The sequence below is a fragment of the Aethalodelphis obliquidens genome, unplaced genomic scaffold (genome assembly GCF_003676395.1).
Source record: "Aethalodelphis obliquidens isolate GAN/ISIS:26980383/991018 unplaced genomic scaffold, ASM367639v1 scaffold82, whole genome shotgun sequence".
Lineage (NCBI taxonomy): Eukaryota > Metazoa > Chordata > Mammalia > Artiodactyla > Delphinidae > Aethalodelphis > Aethalodelphis obliquidens.
This window is the reverse complement of record NW_020838026.1, coordinates 4,810,060-4,831,322: the sequence shown is the minus strand read 5'-3', so window position 1 is coordinate 4,831,322 and position 21,263 is coordinate 4,810,060. Positions and strand designations below refer to the sequence as shown.

The window sequence follows — 21,263 nt, the reverse complement described above, 5'->3', positions numbered from 1 at the left end:
CCATGATCAAGTGGGATTTCATCCAGGGATACAAATCTGGTTCAACATCTGCAAATCAATCAACGTGATACACCACATTAACAAAATGAAGGATAAAAATCATATGATCATCTCAACAGATGCAGAAAAAGCATTTGACAAAATTCAACGTCCACTTATGATAAAAAACTCTCAACAAACCAGGTATAGAGGGACTGTACCTCAACATAATAAAGGCTATATCTGATACAGCCACAGATAACATCACACTCAACAATAAAAAGGTGGAAGCTTTTCCCCTAAGACCAAGAGCAAGACAAGGATGCCCACTCTTGCCACATCTATTTAACATAGTATTGGAAGTCCTAGCCAGAGCAATTAGGCAAGAAAAAGAAATAAAAGGTATCCAAATTGGAAAGTGATAGTGTTACTATCACTATTTACAGATGACATGATATTATATAAAGAAAACCCTAAGAACCCCACCAAAAAAATAACTGTGAAAACCAATAAATTTGGTAAAGCTTCAGAATACAAAATCATTATACAAAAATTAGTTCCATTTCTGTAAACAAATAGTGAACTATCAGAAAGAGAAATTAAGAAAACAATCTCATTTACAACTGAGATTCAACAAATTGAATAAAAAGAATAAAATACCCAGAAATTGACTTAACGATGGAAGTGAAAGACCTGAACATTGAAAACTATAAGACGCTGATGAAAGAAAGTAAAAAAGATACAAACAAATGGAAAGATGTTCCATACTCATGGATTGGAATAATTAATACTGTTAAAATGCTCATTTTACCCAAAGCAATCTGCAGATTCAATGCAATCCCTACCAACATTCCAATGGCGTTTTTCACAGAAATGAAACAATTCTAAAATTTATATGGAACCATAAAAGACATGGAATAGTCAAAGTAACCTTGAGAAAGAAGAACAAAGCTGGAAGCATAATGCTTCCTGATTTCAAACTATATTACAAAGCTATAGTAGTCCGAACAGTATGATACTGGCATAAAAACAGACACATAGATGAATAGAAACAGCCCAGAAATCAGTCCACTTCTATACTGTCAATAAATTTATGACAAAGAAGCCAAGAATATACAATGGGAAAAGGACAGTCTCTTCATAAATGGTGTTGGGAAAACTGGAGAGCCACATGCAAAAGAACAAAACTGAACCACTATCTTACGCCACACACAAAAACTAACTCAAAAAGGATTAAAGACTTGAACATAATAACGTGAAGCCACTAAACTCCTAGGAAGAAACATAGGTAGTTATGCTCCTTGACGTCAGTCCTGGAGATGACTTTTTGCATTTGACAACAAAAGCAAAAGCAACAAAAGCAAAACACAGACAGGTGAGACTATATCAAACTGAAAAGTTCTACACAGCAAAGGAAACCATCAACCAAATGAAAAGGTAACCTTTCATGGGAAGAAAGGGAAAGAAAATGGGAGAAAATTTTTGCAAATCATATATCTAGTAAGGGATTAATATTCAAAATATAAAAGAACGCACACAACTCAATAGCAAAAAAAAAAAAAAAATCCGATTAAAAAACTGAGCAGAGGCTCTGAATAGACATTTTTCCAGAGAAGACATACAAATGGCTAACATGTACATGAAAGGGTGCTCAACATCACTAATCATCAGGGAAATGCAAAACAAACCCACAATGGGTTATCACTTCATACCTGTTAGAATAGCTATTATCAAAAAGATAAAAAATAAGGAACAGCAAGGATGTGGAGAAAAGAGAAATAGTACCCTTGTGCACTGGTAGTGTAAATATAAATGGTGCAGCCACTTCAGAAAGCATTATGGAGGTTCCTCAAAAAAATGAAAACCAGAGCTATCATATGATCCAGCAATTCCATTTCTGGGTATTTATCTGAAGAAAATGAACACACTAATTCAAAAAGAATCTGCACCCCTTTGTTAATTGCAGCATTATTTACATTGGCCAAAAAATGAAAGCAACCTAAGTATTCATTGATTGATGAATGGATAAAGAAAATGTGGTATATATAAACAAAGGAATATTATTCAGCCATAAAAAAGAAAGAAATCTTGCTATTTGTTACAATATAAATGGACCTTGAGGGCATTATGCTAAGTGAAATAAGTGAAAACCAGAAAGACTAATACCATATTATCTCACTTATATGTGGAAGCCTTAAAAATATATAATTAATTAGTTAATTAATTAAATTGAACTCAAAGATACAGAGAACAGACTGGTGGTTGCCAAAGGTGGGTGAGCGAAATGGGTTCAGGTGGTCAAAAAGTACAAACTTCCAGCTATAAAATAAGTTAAGTCCTGGGACATAAAGTACAGCATGGTTACTATAGTAAATATACAATATTTACAGAGTTGTATATTTGTAAGTTGCTAAGTGAGTAAATTTTAGAAATTCTCATCACAAGAAAAAAAATCTGCAGCTATGTGTGGTAATGGATGTTACCTAGACTTACTGTGGTGAACATTTCACAATATACACATATACCAAAACATTATATTGTACATCTGAAACTAATATAATGTTACATATCAATTATATCTCTATTTAAAAATGACTGTTTACAAACTTTTTAAATTCTTAACAATTCAGAAATTTCTGACATTCTTTTAGATATGTATTAAAAAACTAATATTCTGGGGCTTCCCTGGTGGTGCAGTGGTTGGGAGTCTGCCTGCCGATGCAGGGGACACGAGTTTGTGCCCCGGTCCGGGAAGATCCCACATGCCGTGGAGCGGCTGGGCCCGTGAGCCATGGCCGCTGAGCCTGCGCATCCAGAGCCTGTGCTCCGCGACGGGAGAGGCCACAGCAGTGAGAGGCCCGCGTACCGCAAAAAAAAAAAAACTAATACTCTGGCCTGGCCACACCACATAAATGGATAAAAGTTCAACACTTAAGCCCTCTTATTTCGAAGACTATTAAAAAATTACATAAATGGAATTGTTTCGGAAAAACATTTTATAAGGGTTTCTCTTAATAAACTTCATTCTCAACGTAATATTTCACATATATTATTGAAAGAGAAAAAGGTCCCAAACTTTTACTCTTACTTCCTCATTAAAATCAGTATAATTTTCTAGAGAAAGTGTAGTAAAACAGCAGCTCTAATCTCATTTATATCCTTTTCATCATTCGCTGTACACTTTTTGCAACCTTGCAACGTACTATTTATTGAGTGTAATGATTTTTTTCAAAAAATAGAATCATAGCACTTGCCTTCAAGAAGTTTACACACAGGGCTTCCCTGGTGGCTCAGTGGCTAAGAATCTGCCTGCCAATACAGGGGACATGGGGTCGAGCCCTGGTCCGGGAAGATCCCACATGCCGTGGAGCAACTAAGCCTGTGCGCCACAACTACTGAGCCTGCACTCTAGAGCCTGTGAGCCACAACTACTGAGCCCACGTGCCACAACTACTAAAGCCCACGCGCCTAGAGCCCGTGTTCTACAACAAGAGAAGCCACTGCAATGAGAAGCCCATGCACCGCAACGAAGAGTAGCCCGCGCTTGCCGCAACTAGAGAAAAGCCTGCGTGCAGCAACAAAGACCCAACACAGCCAAAAATAAAATAAATAAAATAAAATTAATTAATTTTAAAAAAAGTTTACAAACAAAGAAATTAGAGTACCAATATAATAATAAAAGATGCTAAGAACATATGATACAAATGGTAATTTCCATAAACAAATCAATGTGAACTCCAGAAAACAAAATTCAGTAACTTTCTATGTTACGCATCATATGACATTTTAATACAGAGTAAACAAACCACCACATAACAAATACCGCCTTTCTTCCCATTGATAAATTCAATGTAGACTTATTGCAGGTTATCAACATACACGGGAAAACTGTGAAAGGTTTCTAAATAAGCAAAAGATTTACTGAATATCCTTTCAGTGGCATGCTGGCATCTCCAGGGATTACTTGATTCAATAGGGGTGTGGGGCATGTTTGTCTTTGATGAGACTATTTCACATCTCCTCAGCGTAGAAATTTGCAATGTAATGTTATGCTAAAAGGAAAATGTCAAGAGAAGAAACAGAATTCCATAAACACCTTCTAAGCAACGAATATGCTCAATTAAAATCATATGCTCATAAATTGATATATTTGGCAGTACCTGAGGGAAAAGCCATTTTCAAAAATGAAATATGTAAAATCTCATTACAAACCTGCATTGACAAATGAACATTTGCATCCAATTTTGACAAGAATCACTAACTTTTAACTCCAATTAAGTAAAATGTTATTCTCTGCAAAACAAATTTAATTGTTCTCATTAACAGATCTGAATTACAAAAAGTTATAAAAGTTATAATAGATTAAATGACTATCTCAAACTTATGTGGAAAAACTACACTGCACAGGATTTTCCCACCTAACTCCCAACAAACAAGAACTGCTTTTCCAGTATCTCAGTGAACATAAACTCCATTCTTCAGGCTGATCAGCCAAAGAACTTGAACTCATCCTTGACATCTCTATCTTACTCTCTCTGTCCCATTCATGAGTAAAAATGCTTGGCTTTATCTGTAAAACTACATCCAGAATCGAACCATTTTCCCCATCTACCATCCTGGTTCAAGCTACCATCACTGTCCATCTAATATAATAACCTTCTAACTGGTCTCCTTATGTCCTCTTTTTGCCTCCCTCTTTAGCCTATTCACAGAGACCAGAGACTTCCTTTAAAATTTTAAGCCAGATCATGTCACTTCTTGGCTAAAAATCCTCCAATGGTTTCCCAGCTCACTCAGCATAAAAAACCAAAGTCCTTATAATGGAGTACAACAAACCACTTCTCTGACCTCATCTCCTCTACTTTTCCCAGCTCAGTTTCAGCCACATGTCCTACTTGTGTTTTTTTTCCAACTTGCTTTTTATTTCTATGCTACAGCCTTTAACTTGTTCTTCCACTGCCTAAAATGATCTGTTCCCAGATAAACACACTCCCTCACATCCCTCTGGTGTCTGCTCAAATCTCAACTTCTCCCAGAGGCCATCTGTGTCCATCCTATATAACTAGCAACTATTCTTTCACACTCTCTTCTCCCACTCTGTAACCCCACCACTCTGCATTAATTTTCTACAACGGCACATACCACCACATGACATATTATATATTTAATTATTTGCTTCTCTTCCTACCTCATTAAAATATAAGCTACAAAGGCAGGAAATGTGTGTGTTTTATTCACAGCTCTGCCCAGAGAGTCTAAAACAGTGCCTTGAATAGATAATTCTCTCAACAGATATTTCCTGAACAAATGAGCAAAGCAACAAACAACAAAAATTTTTTTATGTGAGTAATGCTTCCTCAGTTCCTTTTCTTTATGTAAGTAAAATAAACATACATACATATGCATAAAACTGATTTACCATTGCACTAAGTGTTTCTTCCCAATCAGGCCGCTCTCGAGGGTGAACGTTTCTGTGTAGTTCTGGAACAAAATCATCCTCTTCAGAATGTACTGAGGACTTCATCTTCCTAGAGATCAAAACATGAAAGACTGTGATAAGAGTTCCTGTTTCTAGGACAGCTTTCCAATGACAATTCAAAGAACAGATAATCATACCAGATTTGAAGTTCAGTTAAAAGAGTTTTAGTGGCTAGTATTGGCTCTCCATTTCTGCTCTGCTTTCAGAGCTCTTTCCTGATGTACCAACACCTGCTTTTATTCCAGGAGATAAAACTGAGGTTTATAACTAGTTATCCTTTACTCTATGGTAATTATTATATAAGGACTGATTTTATCTGTTCAACACAGTTGGAACCTTGAAAAGATTTGCAACAGTCATCAATATTTATAGAACTCCGCTAAGCATTAGTGAACATGCAAAATGAGAAAAGAGATACGGCACTTCTGGTTCCAATTTATGGAACATAGTGTATTGCACTAGCATTCTCAAGAAGAACAACTATGAATGCTGGAAAAAACATATAAAACTACTTGCCTGAAAGCACAGGAAAGCAAGCTTTACAGGTAGGATTTCTGGGGCTACATCCTTGGAGAGCAGGGGAGCCCATGAAGCAAATTCCACATTTAATCATTCTTTGGTATAAGAGATTTTCTAGACCAATCATGGCAAATAGAGCCCAAGCACACTGCTGTACCTTAACTGGGCTGAGAAGGCAGAGCCTGGAGACTGGGGCTGCCAAAGCAGAGGAGGCTCCAGAGTGAAAAATGTCCCCCAAAAGATATATATAGAAGGAGCCTAAAAATCTACATGAAAATTCCCCTCAAATTGTTAACTGATTCCTAAGCTTACATAAGTATATAGGACAAGATGCCAAAAAACCTATCAAAAAACAGCTAGTTGATGGGCAACAAAAAGCCAAGCAGATATTTCAACAGCCCAGCCACGCTGAGGAGATGGAGATTGGCAGGCAAGCACTGTCAAGATAGAGGAGTACTGAAAAGAAAAACGCTGGGCTCTCAACTGAGACTCCAGAACAGTCATGCCTTGGGAGTAAGGTCAAAATAGCAATAAACAAGCTCTAACCGAGCTTAAAATCAAGGCCTGACATGATCAGAACTGCCAGAAGAAAAATTAACTGTCCTCAGAGGAAAATAACATCCTATAGACCCTCTGCAAATTTCTCATCCACCTTGTGTGGCATCCAATAAACATGACAAGGAATGCCCCCAAAATTAATAATAATAAACAGGAACAAATGAATAAACATTGGGAATAAATTGTCAAAACAGAAAAAGACTCACATTTCATTCAGATTTTAGAATTATCAGAAAAGGACTTTAAAATTGCTATCATGGATTTCTGGCTTCTGTTTACAATGCAGAAAGCTGTAAAGAGCATCGCTCCCAGCCTAACAAGAGGAAGAAGCAGATAATCTATGAAATCATGACTTCTTTTGGATCCATCAGAAAACTGAGGTCTCCAGGCAACCAACTAGCCTAAACTCTAACGTAAAACAAGAATCTCCAAGATGAGATGAATTACAAACAATTACTTGCCTAGGACAAAGCAGAGGGAGAAGAGTAATATACAACTTGATAAGAAATATTCAGCTACATTTTTATCAAGTTGCTAAAAACATTTATCATTAATGTTCAATAAAATGAAAGAAATAGATGAAAAGATGAAGAATTTCAACAGAAAATTGGAATCTATGGAAAACAACAAAATGTTCATCCTAAAACTGAAAAATACCATATCTGAAATTAAGAACTCATTGGATCAGTTTAACAGAACAATGAACATGACTAAAGAGAGGATTAGTGAACTGGAAGACAGTTCAGTATAAAATATCCACATGGAAGCACATTAAGAAAAAAGTGACAGAAATACATAAAACAGCATAAAATACGCAAAAAAGCCCTCATATATGTCTAAATTCACAACTCAGAGATAAGACACATGAATTTAAAAAAGAAACAAAAGCAATGTTGTAAAAATAAAGGCTGAAAATTTTCAAAACTGGTGACAGTCATCAAACTACAGATCAAACGAATCTTACAAATCTCAAGCAGGATTTTAAAAAATAAACACCTATATTACACTCAAACTGCTATAAAAAAATTACTAAGAGAAATTCTTTAAAGCAGCCAGAGGGCTTCCCTGGTGGCGCAGCGGTTGAGAGTCCGCCTGCCGATGCAGGGGACACGGGTTCGTGCCCCGGTCCGGGAAGATCCCACGTGCCACGGAGCGGCTGGGCCCGTGAGCCATGGCTGCTGAGCCTGGGCGTATGGAGCCTGTGCTCCGCAACGGGAGAGGCCACAACAGTGAGAGGCCCACGTACCGCAAAAATACAAAAAAAAAAAAAAAAAAAAAAAAAGCAGCCAGAAAATAAAAGACAAATTGATTTCAAAGGAGCAATGATAACAATGTGAGGACATTTCAATGGAAATGATAATAGCATAAATCTTCAGCATAGTTAAAGGGAAAATATTGCCAACATAGAACCCTCTGCCTCACAAAACTATCCACTAATAAATCAGGTAAAATAATCTATTTTCAAACAAAAGCTGAAAGAATTTATTATCAGAACTTTCAATAAAAGAAATAGTAGAGTTCTTCCAACCAAAAGAAACTGATCCAGATCTACAGAAATGCATGATGAGCACAAAAAGTGGGGAAACATAAGTAAATATTGATGTAAAAGCAGATATAAACACAAAAATAATGTCCTACGAGGTTCATAACAGACATAAAAAAGCACAAAGGATAGGAGGGGTACATGCAGCCAAACAGTTTAGGAATCCTCTATTGGTTGGGAAGTGAAATAAATCCTATTTTAGAGAAGAATGCAACATTCCAAAGATATATGTTACAATCCCTATGGTAACCACTAAAAGAATAATAAATGTACAACTAAAAAGCTAATAGAGGAGAAAATTTTGAAAAATAAAACATACTTGATTAATCCCAAAGAAAGCAGTAAAGGAAGAATAAAGGCACAAAGAATAAACAAGGCAAATAAATAAATATCAAGATGGTAAACTTCAGTCCAAGGATATTATTAATAATTTTTAAGACGACTGGACTAGTTAGCAAGCATGTGTAGAAACTGTAACCCTCACTCATTACTGGTAGGAATTTAAATGGTACAGTCACTAGAGAAAACAGTTTGGCAGTTTCTCAAGATGTTAAACATAGAAAAACTGTATGAGCCATCAATTCCACTCCTAGGTATTTAACCAAGAGAAATAAAAGCATATGTCCACCAAGAACCTTTACATGAATATGTATAGCAATAGTATTCGTAATAGCCAAAAAGTAGAAACAAGCATCAACTGAAAAATGAACCAAAAAATTTACCAGATTCATACAATAAAATGATATTTGGCCATTAAAAAAAGAATGAAGTGCTAATCCATGTTACCACATGGATGAAAAGTAAAAGCATTATGCTTAATGAAAGAAGTCACACACAAAAGACCACAGATTGTATGATTCCATATATACAACATATCTAGAATAATCAAATTCACAGAGACAGGAAGTATACTGGTGGTTACCAGGGGCTTGATGGAGGACCAAATGGAGAGTTGCTACCAATGAATAAGAGATTTCTTTCTGAAACGTTCAAGAATTAGATAGTGGTGGTGTTTGTGTAAGTTTGAAAATACACTAACAACCACATAATCATATACTTTAAAGGAATGAATTTTATGGCATGTAAATTATATCTCAATAAAAAAGTAAATGGACTAAAAATTCTAATTAAAAATAGGTAAAGGGGGACATTTCATGATGATAAAAGTGTCAAATCAACAGAGTAAAATAATAATTAAATCCATATGCAACAAACAACACAGCTTCAAAATACATAAGGCAAAATCTGAAAGAACTAAAAGGAAAATAGCTATATCCACCTTACAGGTGTAGATTTTAACAAACATTTCTCTGTAACTGATAGAATAAGCAAGCGAAAAGAAAAAAATGTAAGTATATAGGAGATTGAACAACCCAATTTTCCAACCTGAACTAAAACATTAAACCCAACAACTACAGAATATACGTTCTTTACAAGGGCATACAAAACATTTACAAAAAGACCATATGCTAGACCATGAAGTGGTCTCAACAAATACAAAAAATTTAAATCATGAACGAAGTGTTTTGTGACCACCAGAGCATTACACTAAAAATCAATTACTGAAAGGGACTTCCCTGGTGGTGCAGTGGTTAAGAATCTGCCTGCCAATGCAGGGGACACGGGTTTGAGCCCTGGTCCAGGAAGATCCCACATGCCATGGAGCAACTAAGCCCGTGCACCACAACTACTGAGCCTGCCCTCTACAGCCCATAAGCCACAACTACTGAGCTTGTGTGCCACAACTACTGAAGCCTGCGTGCCTAGAGCCCATGCTCCACAACAAGAGAAGCCACCATAATGAGAAGCCTGCACACCACAACGAAGAGTAGCCCCTGCTCTCCCCAACTAGAGAAAGCCCGTGTGCAGCAACGAAGACCCAATGCAACCAAAAATAAATTTATTTTTTTAAAAAATCAGTTACTGAAAGAGAACTAAAAATTCTCCCAAATGTTTGGAAATTAAGAAACAAAATTCTGAATAACTCATGAGTCAAATACACAAAATCACAACAGAAATTAGAAAATATTTTGATCTGAAAAATAAACACATTAAAATGTGTAGAATAAAACTGAGCTGGAGCAAAATTCACACCTCTAAATGTATATTATCTGAAATAAGACAAGTTGAAAAATAAATGATTTATGCTTCCATCATAAAAATCTAGAAAAAGAACAGAAAATTAATTCAAAAAAGTAGAAAGAAAAAAAAATTAATAAAGAAATCAATGAAATAGAAAGCAGGTGTATAATAGAAGAAATCAAAGCCAAAAGTTGATTCTTTGGAAGATTAATAAAATGGACAACGCCTAGGAAAAAACATTGAGAAAAAAACAAGGAACACAAATATAAAGAATGAAAATGGAGATATAACTAGAAGACTGCCGACATTAAAAAAGATTCTGAGAGGGACTTCCTTGGTGTTCCAGTGGCTAAGACACTGCGCTCCCAATGCAGGGGGCCCAGGGTTCAATCCCTGGTCAGGGAACTAGTCCCAACATGCCGCAAGTAAGAGTTTGCATGGGTAACTAAAGATCCCACACGCTGCAAAGATGATTCTGCACGTGGTAACGAAGATCCTGCCTGCCGCAACTAAGACCCACCACAGCCAAATAAATAAATAAATACTTTAAAAAATAAAAATAAAAGACTCTGAGGATACTACCGACAACTCTATTCCAATATATTGAGAATTTAGTTTAAATGAACAAATTCCCTGAAGAACACAACTTATCAAAACTGAAACAAGAAACAAAAGATTTAAATAGTCTTATAGCTATTAAAGAAAATGAATCTGTAAGAAAACTGCAAGCCCAAATGGATTCATTGGAGAATTCTTTCAAACATTTAAGGAATAAATAATAACAACCTTACATACATTCTTCCAGAGCATAAAAGTAAAAGGAAGACCTACCAACCTGTTCCATGAGGCCAGGACAGCCTTCATAACAAGCTGATAAAGACACTACTAGAAAAAAAAATTATGGTTCAACATCATGAACATAGTTGCAGAACTCCTAAACAAAATATTAGCAAAATGGATAGTGAACAAGTGAGTTTCAGTCCAAATTACAAATTATTTTAATATTCTAAAATCAATCCCTATAAACTGACCACATCATTAAAATAAAGGAATAAAAACATATAATTTCAGTAGGTAAAATTTAATACTTATTCATGATTTTTTAAATACATGTATGTTTTGATGAGGATTATTAAAACACACACAAACACACACAAACACACACACCTAGCATCACACTTAATGGTAAAACTGATGCTTTCCCGCTGACAAGCATGGTCAAAATGGTCATGAACAAGACAAGAATGTCTTCTATTCAACATTGTCCTTGAGATCTTAATCAGTTTTTATTTATTTATTTATTTATTTTTGGCTGCATTGGGTCTTTGTTGCTGCATGCAGGGGCTATCTTTGTTGCGGTGTGCAGGCTTCTCATTGCAGCGGCTTCTCTTGTTGCGGAGCACGAGCTCTAGGCGCATGGGCTACAGTAGTTGTGAGTCACAGGCTCTAGAGCACAGGCTCAGTAGTTGTGGCGCACGGGCTTAGCTGCTCCACGAAATGTAGGATCTTCCCGGACCAGGGCTCGAACCCATGTCCCCTGCACTGGCAGGCGGATTCTTAACGACTGTGCCACCAGGGAAGTCCCTCTTAATCAGTTTTATTTAAGAAGGTAAGGAAAATAAATAAGAGGTATAAAAATTAGAACAGAAAAAATAAAATTCTCATATTTGAAAATGATACAGTATGTAAACAATCTAACAGACTCTAAAAACAATCCTAATAAATAAAATAATTTAGCAAGATCAGAGAATATAAGGTCAAATGCAAAAATAGAATGTATTTATATATACCAGTATCATACAATTATTTATTAAGACCAAAAAATCCCACCAAAAATACAATAGATAAATAATTTGTACTATCTTCCATATAATATTACACAGAAGAATAGTATTAGAGCACAGGCAAAACTAATCTATTGTGACAGAAGTCAGAATGGTTACCTTTGGGAGAGGTACTGAATAGGAGGGGCAAGGGTCTTGTAGGGTCCTGAGAATAATTTATATTTGATTGTGTTGTGAGTATATGAATGTATACATTTCTATAAGTTCTTCAAGCTCCATTCTTCTGATCTGTGGAGTTTATTTATATGCAAGTTATACCTTAAAAAAGTATAAAATAAGAATTTATTGGTAGGGGGCTTCCCTGGTGGCGCAGTGGTTGAGAATCTGCCTGCTAATGCAGGGGACACGGGTTCGAGCCCTGGTCTGGGAGGATCCCACATGCCGCGGAGCAACTGGGCCCGTGATCCACAACTACTGAGCCTGCGCGTCTGGAGCCTGTGCTCCGCAACAAGAGAGGCCGCGATAGTGAGAGGCCCACACACCGCGATGAAGAGTGGCCCCCGCTTGCCATAACTAGAGAAAGCACTCGCACAGAAACGAAGACCCAACACAGCAAAAATAAATTAATTAATTAATAAACTTCTACCCCCAACATCTTCTTTAAAAAAAAAAATTATTGGCAAATGTTACACATTATCGTAAAAGGTATAAAAATTGTTTATATATGTTTTGTGTCATGTAACAATGCATCAACTCCACAAAAACTTAGTATCTATTTAATTGACTATTTTCTTCTATGCTTTTAAAATTATAGACAAATTTTACCCTTAAAGTGATTAATTATAGCTGCATATCTAACAGAAAGGACAAAGTGTTAAGATTACTAACCATAAAACCTAAAGAATCTAATGCTATATTTAAAAGTTTTGTGTAAAACATCTCCAGACTTGAACCTGGATATTTTCAATCAAAAGGAAAAAGAAGAGAGAATAACACTTTCTTCAAATTGTGGGAACTAGCCTTACCATCTTGCTGCTTCCCTAATTAAAAAATTATTTGAATCTCTGACATACACTCACTTTATATTTTATGAGTTTCTTGTTCATAACATGAAAAATCATACTTGACGGAGTTGAAGTTCCACAGAAAAGTCCAAGTGACACATCGCCTAAGGGACTGCTTGCTCCCAGGGATATCTTCCCTTGATCCCCGGAGTGAATTCCAAGCAGCAATAGAACTTCTTTCCTTTTATCCCCCAATCTTTGTTTTTTGTTTATTTCTGGTACTTTGCCCAGCTGGGTATGGTTCTGTGACACTGGTGGACAGTGAGTTACTCCCCATTGGTATAGGGAATGACTGGGAAGTTTTCTTATGGTCTGACCATGTGGTGATATTTGACAGATAGAGAAAGGCACCTATTCTCTGTCAGAGAAATGGGTTTTAGTCTATTTATGTCTGTCTGTTTGTGAAAGAATATATTTAAATTCTACTGAAGAGAACATCTCGTTGAGATATACCTAAACTGGTGAGTTTGGTGTTCTCTGTTTACATTGTAAAACTGAAGCTACAAGGTGGCTGTGTGTGTCTGTAAATGATAAGAGTTATTACCTGTCATCATAGGGAGTAATATATTTTCCTACCTTCAGAGGATATTAATAAATTAGATTACAAAGCACCTTAAAATATTGGAGCTCTGTTCCGGTTCGTTTATACAGATTATTAAGTGCTTACAAATGTCTAATATTCCTAGAATTCCCAGAAAATAAGGAAATTGAACTTCTAACAATAACAGGGTTAGCTATGTTGGTGGTGAAAACAGAATGGAGGATTACTGAAGGCAGAGGAATCGAGTTCTGGTGATTTCCAACTGGAAATGCCTGATATACTATAATTCTTAGCAAGTATAACTTTATCATGCAAAAATCAAGAGTATCAAAAGTTATATAGCGAAAAATCTACCTCCCTTCCCTGTCTCCAGTCTGCCCAATTCCTACCCATTAAATTCCCCACTTTATATACTCTTCCAGACTTTAAGAATATATATATTTATGTATGTAATTTTTGCATATATATTAAAGAATATACCCACAAAAAGCAAAGTAAAAAAGCAATGTGTAAATATGCTACTCTTTGCGCAAAAAATTAGAACAGTTTTATTCCTCCAACTCCACCCCACTTTTTACATAAAAAGTATGTTTGCACACCCTTGTGCAGTTCTCTAATATTTCCTGTGGAACTTTCCATATCAGTATATAAAGAGCTTCTTCACTGTTTTTATAACTGTGTAACAGTCCACTGTGTAGATATTCCATAATTTACTGAACCAATCCCCTACTAATGAATTCTTGAATTATTTCCAATCTTTTGCTATTACTAACTATGCTACAAATCTGTAAATGTCATTTTTATATATGTTCACGTGTACCTGAAAGACAAATACAACACGGTGTAAAAAGTTCTTTTTATACAGTAGCCCATTTTTCTGTTCGGTTCCTCGTCTTTTTCTTATATCTTTTTAGTTCTTTATATACTAAAGATTTTAGTTCTTCATTTGTATTATGAATTCCAAGTATTTTTTAAAGGCTGTCATTGGTCCTTGCTTATTGTTTTCTATAATGCAGATGTTTTATATTTTATGTAGTTGAATTTCAGAACCCTTTCTTTTAGGAGTTTTGCATTTTTTTAACATCTTTATTGGAGTATAATTGCTTTACACTGTTGTGCTAGCTGCTGCTGAATAACAAAGTGAATCAGTCATACATATTCATATATTCCCACATCTCCTCCCTCTTGCGTCTCCCTCACACCCTCCCTATTCCACCCCTCTAGGTGGACAGAAAGCACCAAGCTGATCTCCCTGTGCTATGTGGCTGTTCCCACTAGCTATTTTACATTTGGTAGTGTATATATGTCCATGCCACTCTCTCACTTCATCCCAACTTACCCTTCCCGCTCCCTGTGTCCTCAAATCCATTCTCTACGTCTGCGTCTTTATTCCTGTCTTATCCCTAGGTTCTTCAGAACCTTTTTTTTTTTTTTTAGATTCCATACATATATGTTAGCATACAGTATTTGTTTTTCTCTTTCTGACTTACTTCACTCTATATGACAGACTCTAGGTCCATACCCCTCACTACAAATAACTCAATCTCATTTCTTTTTATGGCTGAGTAATATTCCATTGTATATATGTGCCACATCTTCTTTATCCATTCACCTGTCGATAGACACGTAGGTTGCTTCCATGTCCCGGCTATTGTAAATAGTGCTGCAATAAACACTGTGGTACATGACTCTTTTTGAATTATGGTTTTCTCAGGGTATATGCCCAGTAGTAGGATTGCTGGGTCGTTTGGTAGTTCTATTTTTAGTTTTTCAAGGAACCTCCATAGTGGCTGTATCAATTTACATTCCCACCAACAGTGCAGGAGGGTCCTCTTTTCTCCACACCCTCTCCAGCATTTATTGTTTGTAGATTTTTTGACGATGGCCATTCTGACCAGTGTGAGGTGATACCTCAGTGTAGTTTTGATTTGCATTTCTCTAATGATTACTAATGTTGAGCATTCTTTCATGTGTTTGTTGTCAATCTGTATAACTTCTTTGGAGAAATATCTATTTAGGTCTTCTGCCCATTTTTGGATTGCATTGTTTTTTTGATGTTGAGCTGCATGAGATGCTTGTGTATTTTGGAGGTTAATCCTTTGTCCGTTAATTCCTTTGCAAATATTTTCTCCCATGCTGAGGGTTGTCATTTGGTCTTGTTTATGGTTTTCTTTGCTGTGCAAAAGCTTTTAAGTTCCATTAGGTCCCACTTGTTTATCTTTGTTTTTATTTCCATTTCCCTAGGAGGGGGGTCAAAAAGGATCTTGCTGTGATTTATGTCATAGAGTATTCTGCCTATGTTTTCCTCTAAGAGTTTTATAGTGTCTGGCCTTACATTTAGGTCTTTAATCCATTTTGAGTTTATTTTTATGTATGGCTTTAGGAAGTGTTCTAATTTCATTCTTTTACATGTAGCTGACCAGTTTTCCCAGCACCACTTATTAAGGAGGCTGTCTTTTCTCCATTGTATATTCTTGCCTCCTTTATCAAAGATAAGGTGACCATATATGCATGGGTTTATCTCTGGGCTTTCTATCCTCTTCCATTTATCTATATTTCTGTTTTTGTGCCAGTACCATACTGTCTTGATTACTGTAGGTTTGTAGTATAGTCTGAAGTCAGGGAGCCTGATTCCTCCAGCTCCATTTTCCTTTCTCAAGATTGCTTTGGCTATTCAGGGTCTTTTTCACAAATGGTGAAATTTTTTGTTTAATTCTGTGAAAAATGCCATTGGTAGTTTGATAGGGATTGCACTGAATCTGTAGACTGCTTTTAGTATAGTCATCTTCACAATGTTGATTCTTCTGATCCAAGAACATGATATATCTCTCCATCTGTCTGTATCATTTTTAATTTCTTTCATCAGTGTCTTATAGTTTTCTGCATACAAGTCTTTTATCTCCTTTGGTAGGTTTATTCCTAGGTATTTTATTCTTTCCATTGCAACGGTAAATGGGAGTGTTTCCTTAGTTTCTTTCAGATTTTTCACCATTAGAGTATAGGAATGCAAGCGATTTCTGTGCATTAATTTTGTATCCTGCTACTTTACCAAATTCATTGATTAGCTCTAGTAGTTTTCTGGTAGCATCTTTAGGGTTCTCTATGTATGTCATGCACAAACAGTGACACTTTTACTTCTTATTTTCCAATTTGGATTCCTTTTATTTCTTTTTTGTCTCTGATTGCTGGGGCTAAAACTTCCAAAACTATGTTGAACAATAGCAGTGAGAGTGGAAAACCTTGTCTTGTTCCTGATCTTAGTGGAAATGGTTTGTTTTTCACCATTCAGAACGACGCTGGCTGTGAGTTTGTCATATATGGCCTTTATTATGTTGAGGAAAGTTCCCTCTATGCCTACTTCCTGGAGGGTTTTTATCATAAATGGGTGTCGAATTTTGTAGAAAGTTTTTTCTGCATCTATTGAGATTATCATATGGTTTTTATCCTTCAATTTGTTAATATGGTGTATCACATTGATTGATTTGCATATAGTGAAGAATCCTTGCATTCCTGGGATAAACCCCACTTGACCATGGTGTATGATCCTTTTAATGTGCTGCTGGATTCTGTTTGCTAGCATTTTGTTGACGATTTTTGAATCTATGTTCATCAGTGATATTCGCCTGTAGTTTTCTTTCTTTGTGACATCTTTGTCTGGTTTTGGTATCAGGGTGATGGTAGCCTTGTAGAATGAGTTTGGGAGTGTTCCTCCCTCTGCTGTATTTTGGAAGAGTTTGAGAAGGATAGGGATTAGCTCTTCTCTAAATGTTTAATAGAATTCGTCTGTGAAGCCATCTGGTCCTGGGCTTTTGTTTGTTGGAAGATTTTTAATCACAGTTTCAATTTCAGTGCTTGTGACTGTTTGTATTTTCTATTTCTTCCTGGTACAGTCTCAGAAGGTTGTGCTTTTCTTAGAATTTGTCCATTTCTTCCAGGTTGTCCATTTTATTGGCATATAGTTGCTTGTAGTAATCTCTCATAATCCTTTGTATTTCTGCAGTGTCACTTGTTACTTCTGCTTTATCATTTCTAATTCTGTTAATTTGAATCTTCTCCCTTTTGTCTTATGAGTCTGGCTACTGGTTTATCAATTTTGTTTATCTTCTCAGAGAACAAGCTTTTAGTTTTATTGATCTTTGCTACCGTTTCCTTCATTTCTCTTTCATTTATTTCTAATCTGATTTTTATGATTTCTTTCCTTCTGCTAACTTTTGGGTATTTTTGTTCTTCTTTGTGTAATTGATTTAAGTGTAAAGTTAGGTTGTTTATTTGAGATGTTTCTTGTTTCTTGAGGTAGGTTTGTATTGCTATAGCTTCCCTCTTAGAACTGCTTTTGCTGTATCCCATAGGTTTTAGGTCATTGTGTTTTCACTGTCATTTGTTTCTAGGTATTTTTTGATTTCCTCTTTGATTTCTTCAGTGATCTCTTGGTTACTCAGTAGTGTATTGTTTAGCCTCAATGTGTTTGTATTTTTTACAAATTTTTTCCTGTAATTGAGATCTAGTCTCATAGCATTGTGTCGGAAAAAAATACAATTTCAGTTTTCTTAAATTTACCAAGGCTGACTTGTGACCCACGATATGATCTATCCTGGAGAATGTTCCATGAGCACTTGAGAACAAAGTGTATTGTGTTGTTTTTGGATGGAATGCCCTATAAATATCAATTAAGACCATCTTGTTTAACGTGTCATTTAAACCTTTTGTTTCCGTATTTATTGTCATTTTGATGACCTGTCCATTGGTGAACGTGGGGTGTTAAAGTCACCTACTATTATTGTGTTACTGTCGATATCCCCTTTTATGGTTGTTAGCATTTGCCTTATGTATTGAGATGCTCCTATGCTGGGTGCATAAATATTTACAATTGTTCTATCTTCTACCTGGATTGATCCCTTGAACATTATGTAGTGTCCTTCTTTGTCTCTTGTAATAGTCTTTTTTGTAGGTCTATTTTGTCTGATATGAGAATTGCTACTCCACCTTTCTTTTAATTTCCATTTGCATGGAATATCTTTTTCCATTGCCTCACTTTCAGACTGTATGTGTCCCTAGGTCTGAAGTGGGTCTCCTGTAGACAGCATATATATGGGTCTTGTTTTGTATCCGTTCAGCCAGTCTGTGTCTTTTGATTGGAGTAAATTTAATCCATTTACATTTAAGGTAATTATCGATATGTATATTCCTATTACCATTTTCTTAATTGTTTTGGGTTTGTTATTGTAGGTGTTTTCCTTCTCTTGTGTTTCCTGCCTAGAGAAGCTCCTTTAGCAGTTGTTGTAAAGCTGGTTTGGTGGCACTGAATTCTCTTAGCTTTTGCTTGTCTTTAAAGGTTTAAATTTCTCTGTCAAATCTGAATGAGATCCTTGCTGGGTACAGTAATCTTGGTTGTAGGTTCTTCCCTTTCATCACTTTAAATACGTCCTGCCACCCCCTTCTGGCTTGCAGAGTTTCTGCTGAAAGATCAGCTGTTAACCTTATGGGGATTCCCTTGTATGTTATTTGTTGCTTTTGCTTTGTTGCTTTTAATATATTTTCTTTGTACTTAATTTTTGATAGTTTGATTAATACGTGTCTTGGCGTGTTTCTCCTTGGATTTCTCCTGTATGGGACTCTCTGCGCATCCTGGACTTGATTATTTCCTTTCCCATAGTAGGAATGTTTCCAACTATAATCTCTTCAAATATTTTCTCAGTCCCTTTCTTTTTCTCTTCTTCTTCTGGGACCCCTATAATTCGAAAGTTGGTACTTTTTGCTGTCCCAGAGCTCTCTGAGACTGTCCTCAATTCTTTTCATGCTTTTTTCTTTATTCTGCTCTGTGGTAGTTATTTCCACTATTTTACCTTTCCGGTCACTTGCCCGTTCTTCTGCCTCGGTTATTCTGCTATTGATTCCTTCTAGAGAATTTTTAATTTCACTTACCGTGTTGTTCATCATTGTTTGTTTGATCTTTAGTTCTTCTAGGTCCTTGTTAAACGTTTCTTGAATTTTCTCCATTCTATTTCCAAGATTTTGGATCTTTACTATCATTACTCGGAATTCTTTTTCAGGTAGACTGCCTATATCCTCTTTATTTGTTTGGTCTGGTTGGTTTTTACCTTGCTCCTTCATCTGCTCTGTATTTCTCTGTCTTCTCATTTTGCTTATCTTACTGTGTTTGGGGTCTCCTTTTCACAGGCTGCAGGTTCGTAGTTCCCGCTGTTTTTGGTGTCTGCCCCCGGTGGGTAAGGTTGCTTCAGTGGGTTGTGTAGGCTTCCTGGTGGAGGGGACTGGTGCCTGTGTTCTGGTGGATGAGGCTCGATCTTGTCTTTCTGGTGGGCAGGACCACATCCGGTGGTGTTTTTCGGGGTGTCTGTGAACTTCTTATGATTTTAGGCAGCCTCTCTGTTAATGGGTGGGGTTGTGTTCCTGTCTCGCTGGTTGTTTGGCATGGGGTGTCCAGCACTGGAGCATGCTTGTCGTTGAGTGGAGCTGGGTCTTAGCGTTGAGATGGAGATCTCTGGGAGAACTCTCGCCAATTGATATTACGTGGGGCCAGGAGGTCTTTGTTGGTCCAGTGTCCTGAACTCAGTTCTCCCACCTCAGAGGCTCAGGCCTGACACCCAGCCAGAGCATCAAGACCCTGTCAGGCACACAGATGTTTGAGGGGTGTGGTTTGGTACCAACGGGTTGCAAAGCTCCCTGCAGTTGGCCACGTCAGACTCAGAGCAGAGCTTAGACTTCCTGAAGGACCGGAAGCTGATGGAGCTCTATGGGGAGTTTTGCATTTTAAGTCAGTTCAAAATGCCTTTCCTCATCTAAAACAATTTTTTTTTAATTTTCCATGTTTTCTTTTGAATATTTCATGGTTTCCTTTAATATATTATATCTTCAACCATTTGGAAATTATCCCTGGTATGAGGCAGATCTCCAATTTTATTTTCCACAGATGCATATGCAGTTTCCCCCAAAGTTTTTCCTCAATACTTTGCTGGTGGCCCAGTGGTTAAGAATCTGCTTGCCAATGCAGGGGACACGGGTTCGAGCCCTGTTCTGGGAAGATCCTACATGCCACAGAGCAACTAAGCCCCTGAGCCACAACTACTTAGCCCACGTGCCACAACTACTGAAGCCCATGCGCCTAGAGCCCATGCTTCGCAACAAGAGAAGCCACTACAACAAGAAGCCCACGCACCACAACGAAGAGTAGCCCCCACTTGTCGCAACTACAGAAAGCCCACACACAGCAATGAAGACCCAACGCAGCCAAAAGTAAATTAATTTTAAAAAAACAAACATAATGTCTCTGTTGGTTTTTGAGAAGCCATCTTTGCCATATCTTCCTATGTATTAGGGTGTATTTCTAGGCTTTCCATTTTACTCCCTTATGCCCTCTATTCATACCAGTACCACAAGTTTTTAACTACTGACACTTTATAGCAATGTCTGCTCACACTAATCCTCTATCCAACATCCTTGCTTTTTTCTTTTCCCCAAAGTTTCTTTGCTAAATTATTTGGTCAAGGTCAATTTCTTTCAAAACCAATTTACCTAGGTTTTTACAAGGATTCTTATTATCACATTAAATTTATAATAAACTGACATCTTTATGACGTTGAATATTTTGTTATGAACAAGGTATATCTTTTCAATTGTTCCAAACGTCTTTTATGTCCTTCAGTGATATTTTAAATTTTCTTCATATAGGTTTTAGAGTTCCTTATTAAGTTTATTT

The 21,263-nt window shown here is 36.5% G+C and overlaps 1 protein-coding gene across 4 annotated transcripts in view; it reads right to left on the bottom strand.

Moving 5' to 3' along the window:
- ARHGAP32 (Rho GTPase activating protein 32) overlaps positions 1-21,263 on the bottom strand; it is a 263,302-nt gene that overhangs the window by 145,000 nt on the left and 97,039 nt on the right. For all 4 annotated transcript variants that reach the window (XM_027092877.1, XM_027092879.1, XM_027092878.1 and 1 more), the window contains exon 2: positions 5,399-5,507. In XM_027092877.1, coding sequence (XP_026948678.1) covers positions 5,399-5,503 — 105 coding nt within the window. In that variant the 5' untranslated portion in view covers positions 5,504-5,507. The remainder of the gene's footprint in view (positions 1-5,398; positions 5,508-21,263) is intronic.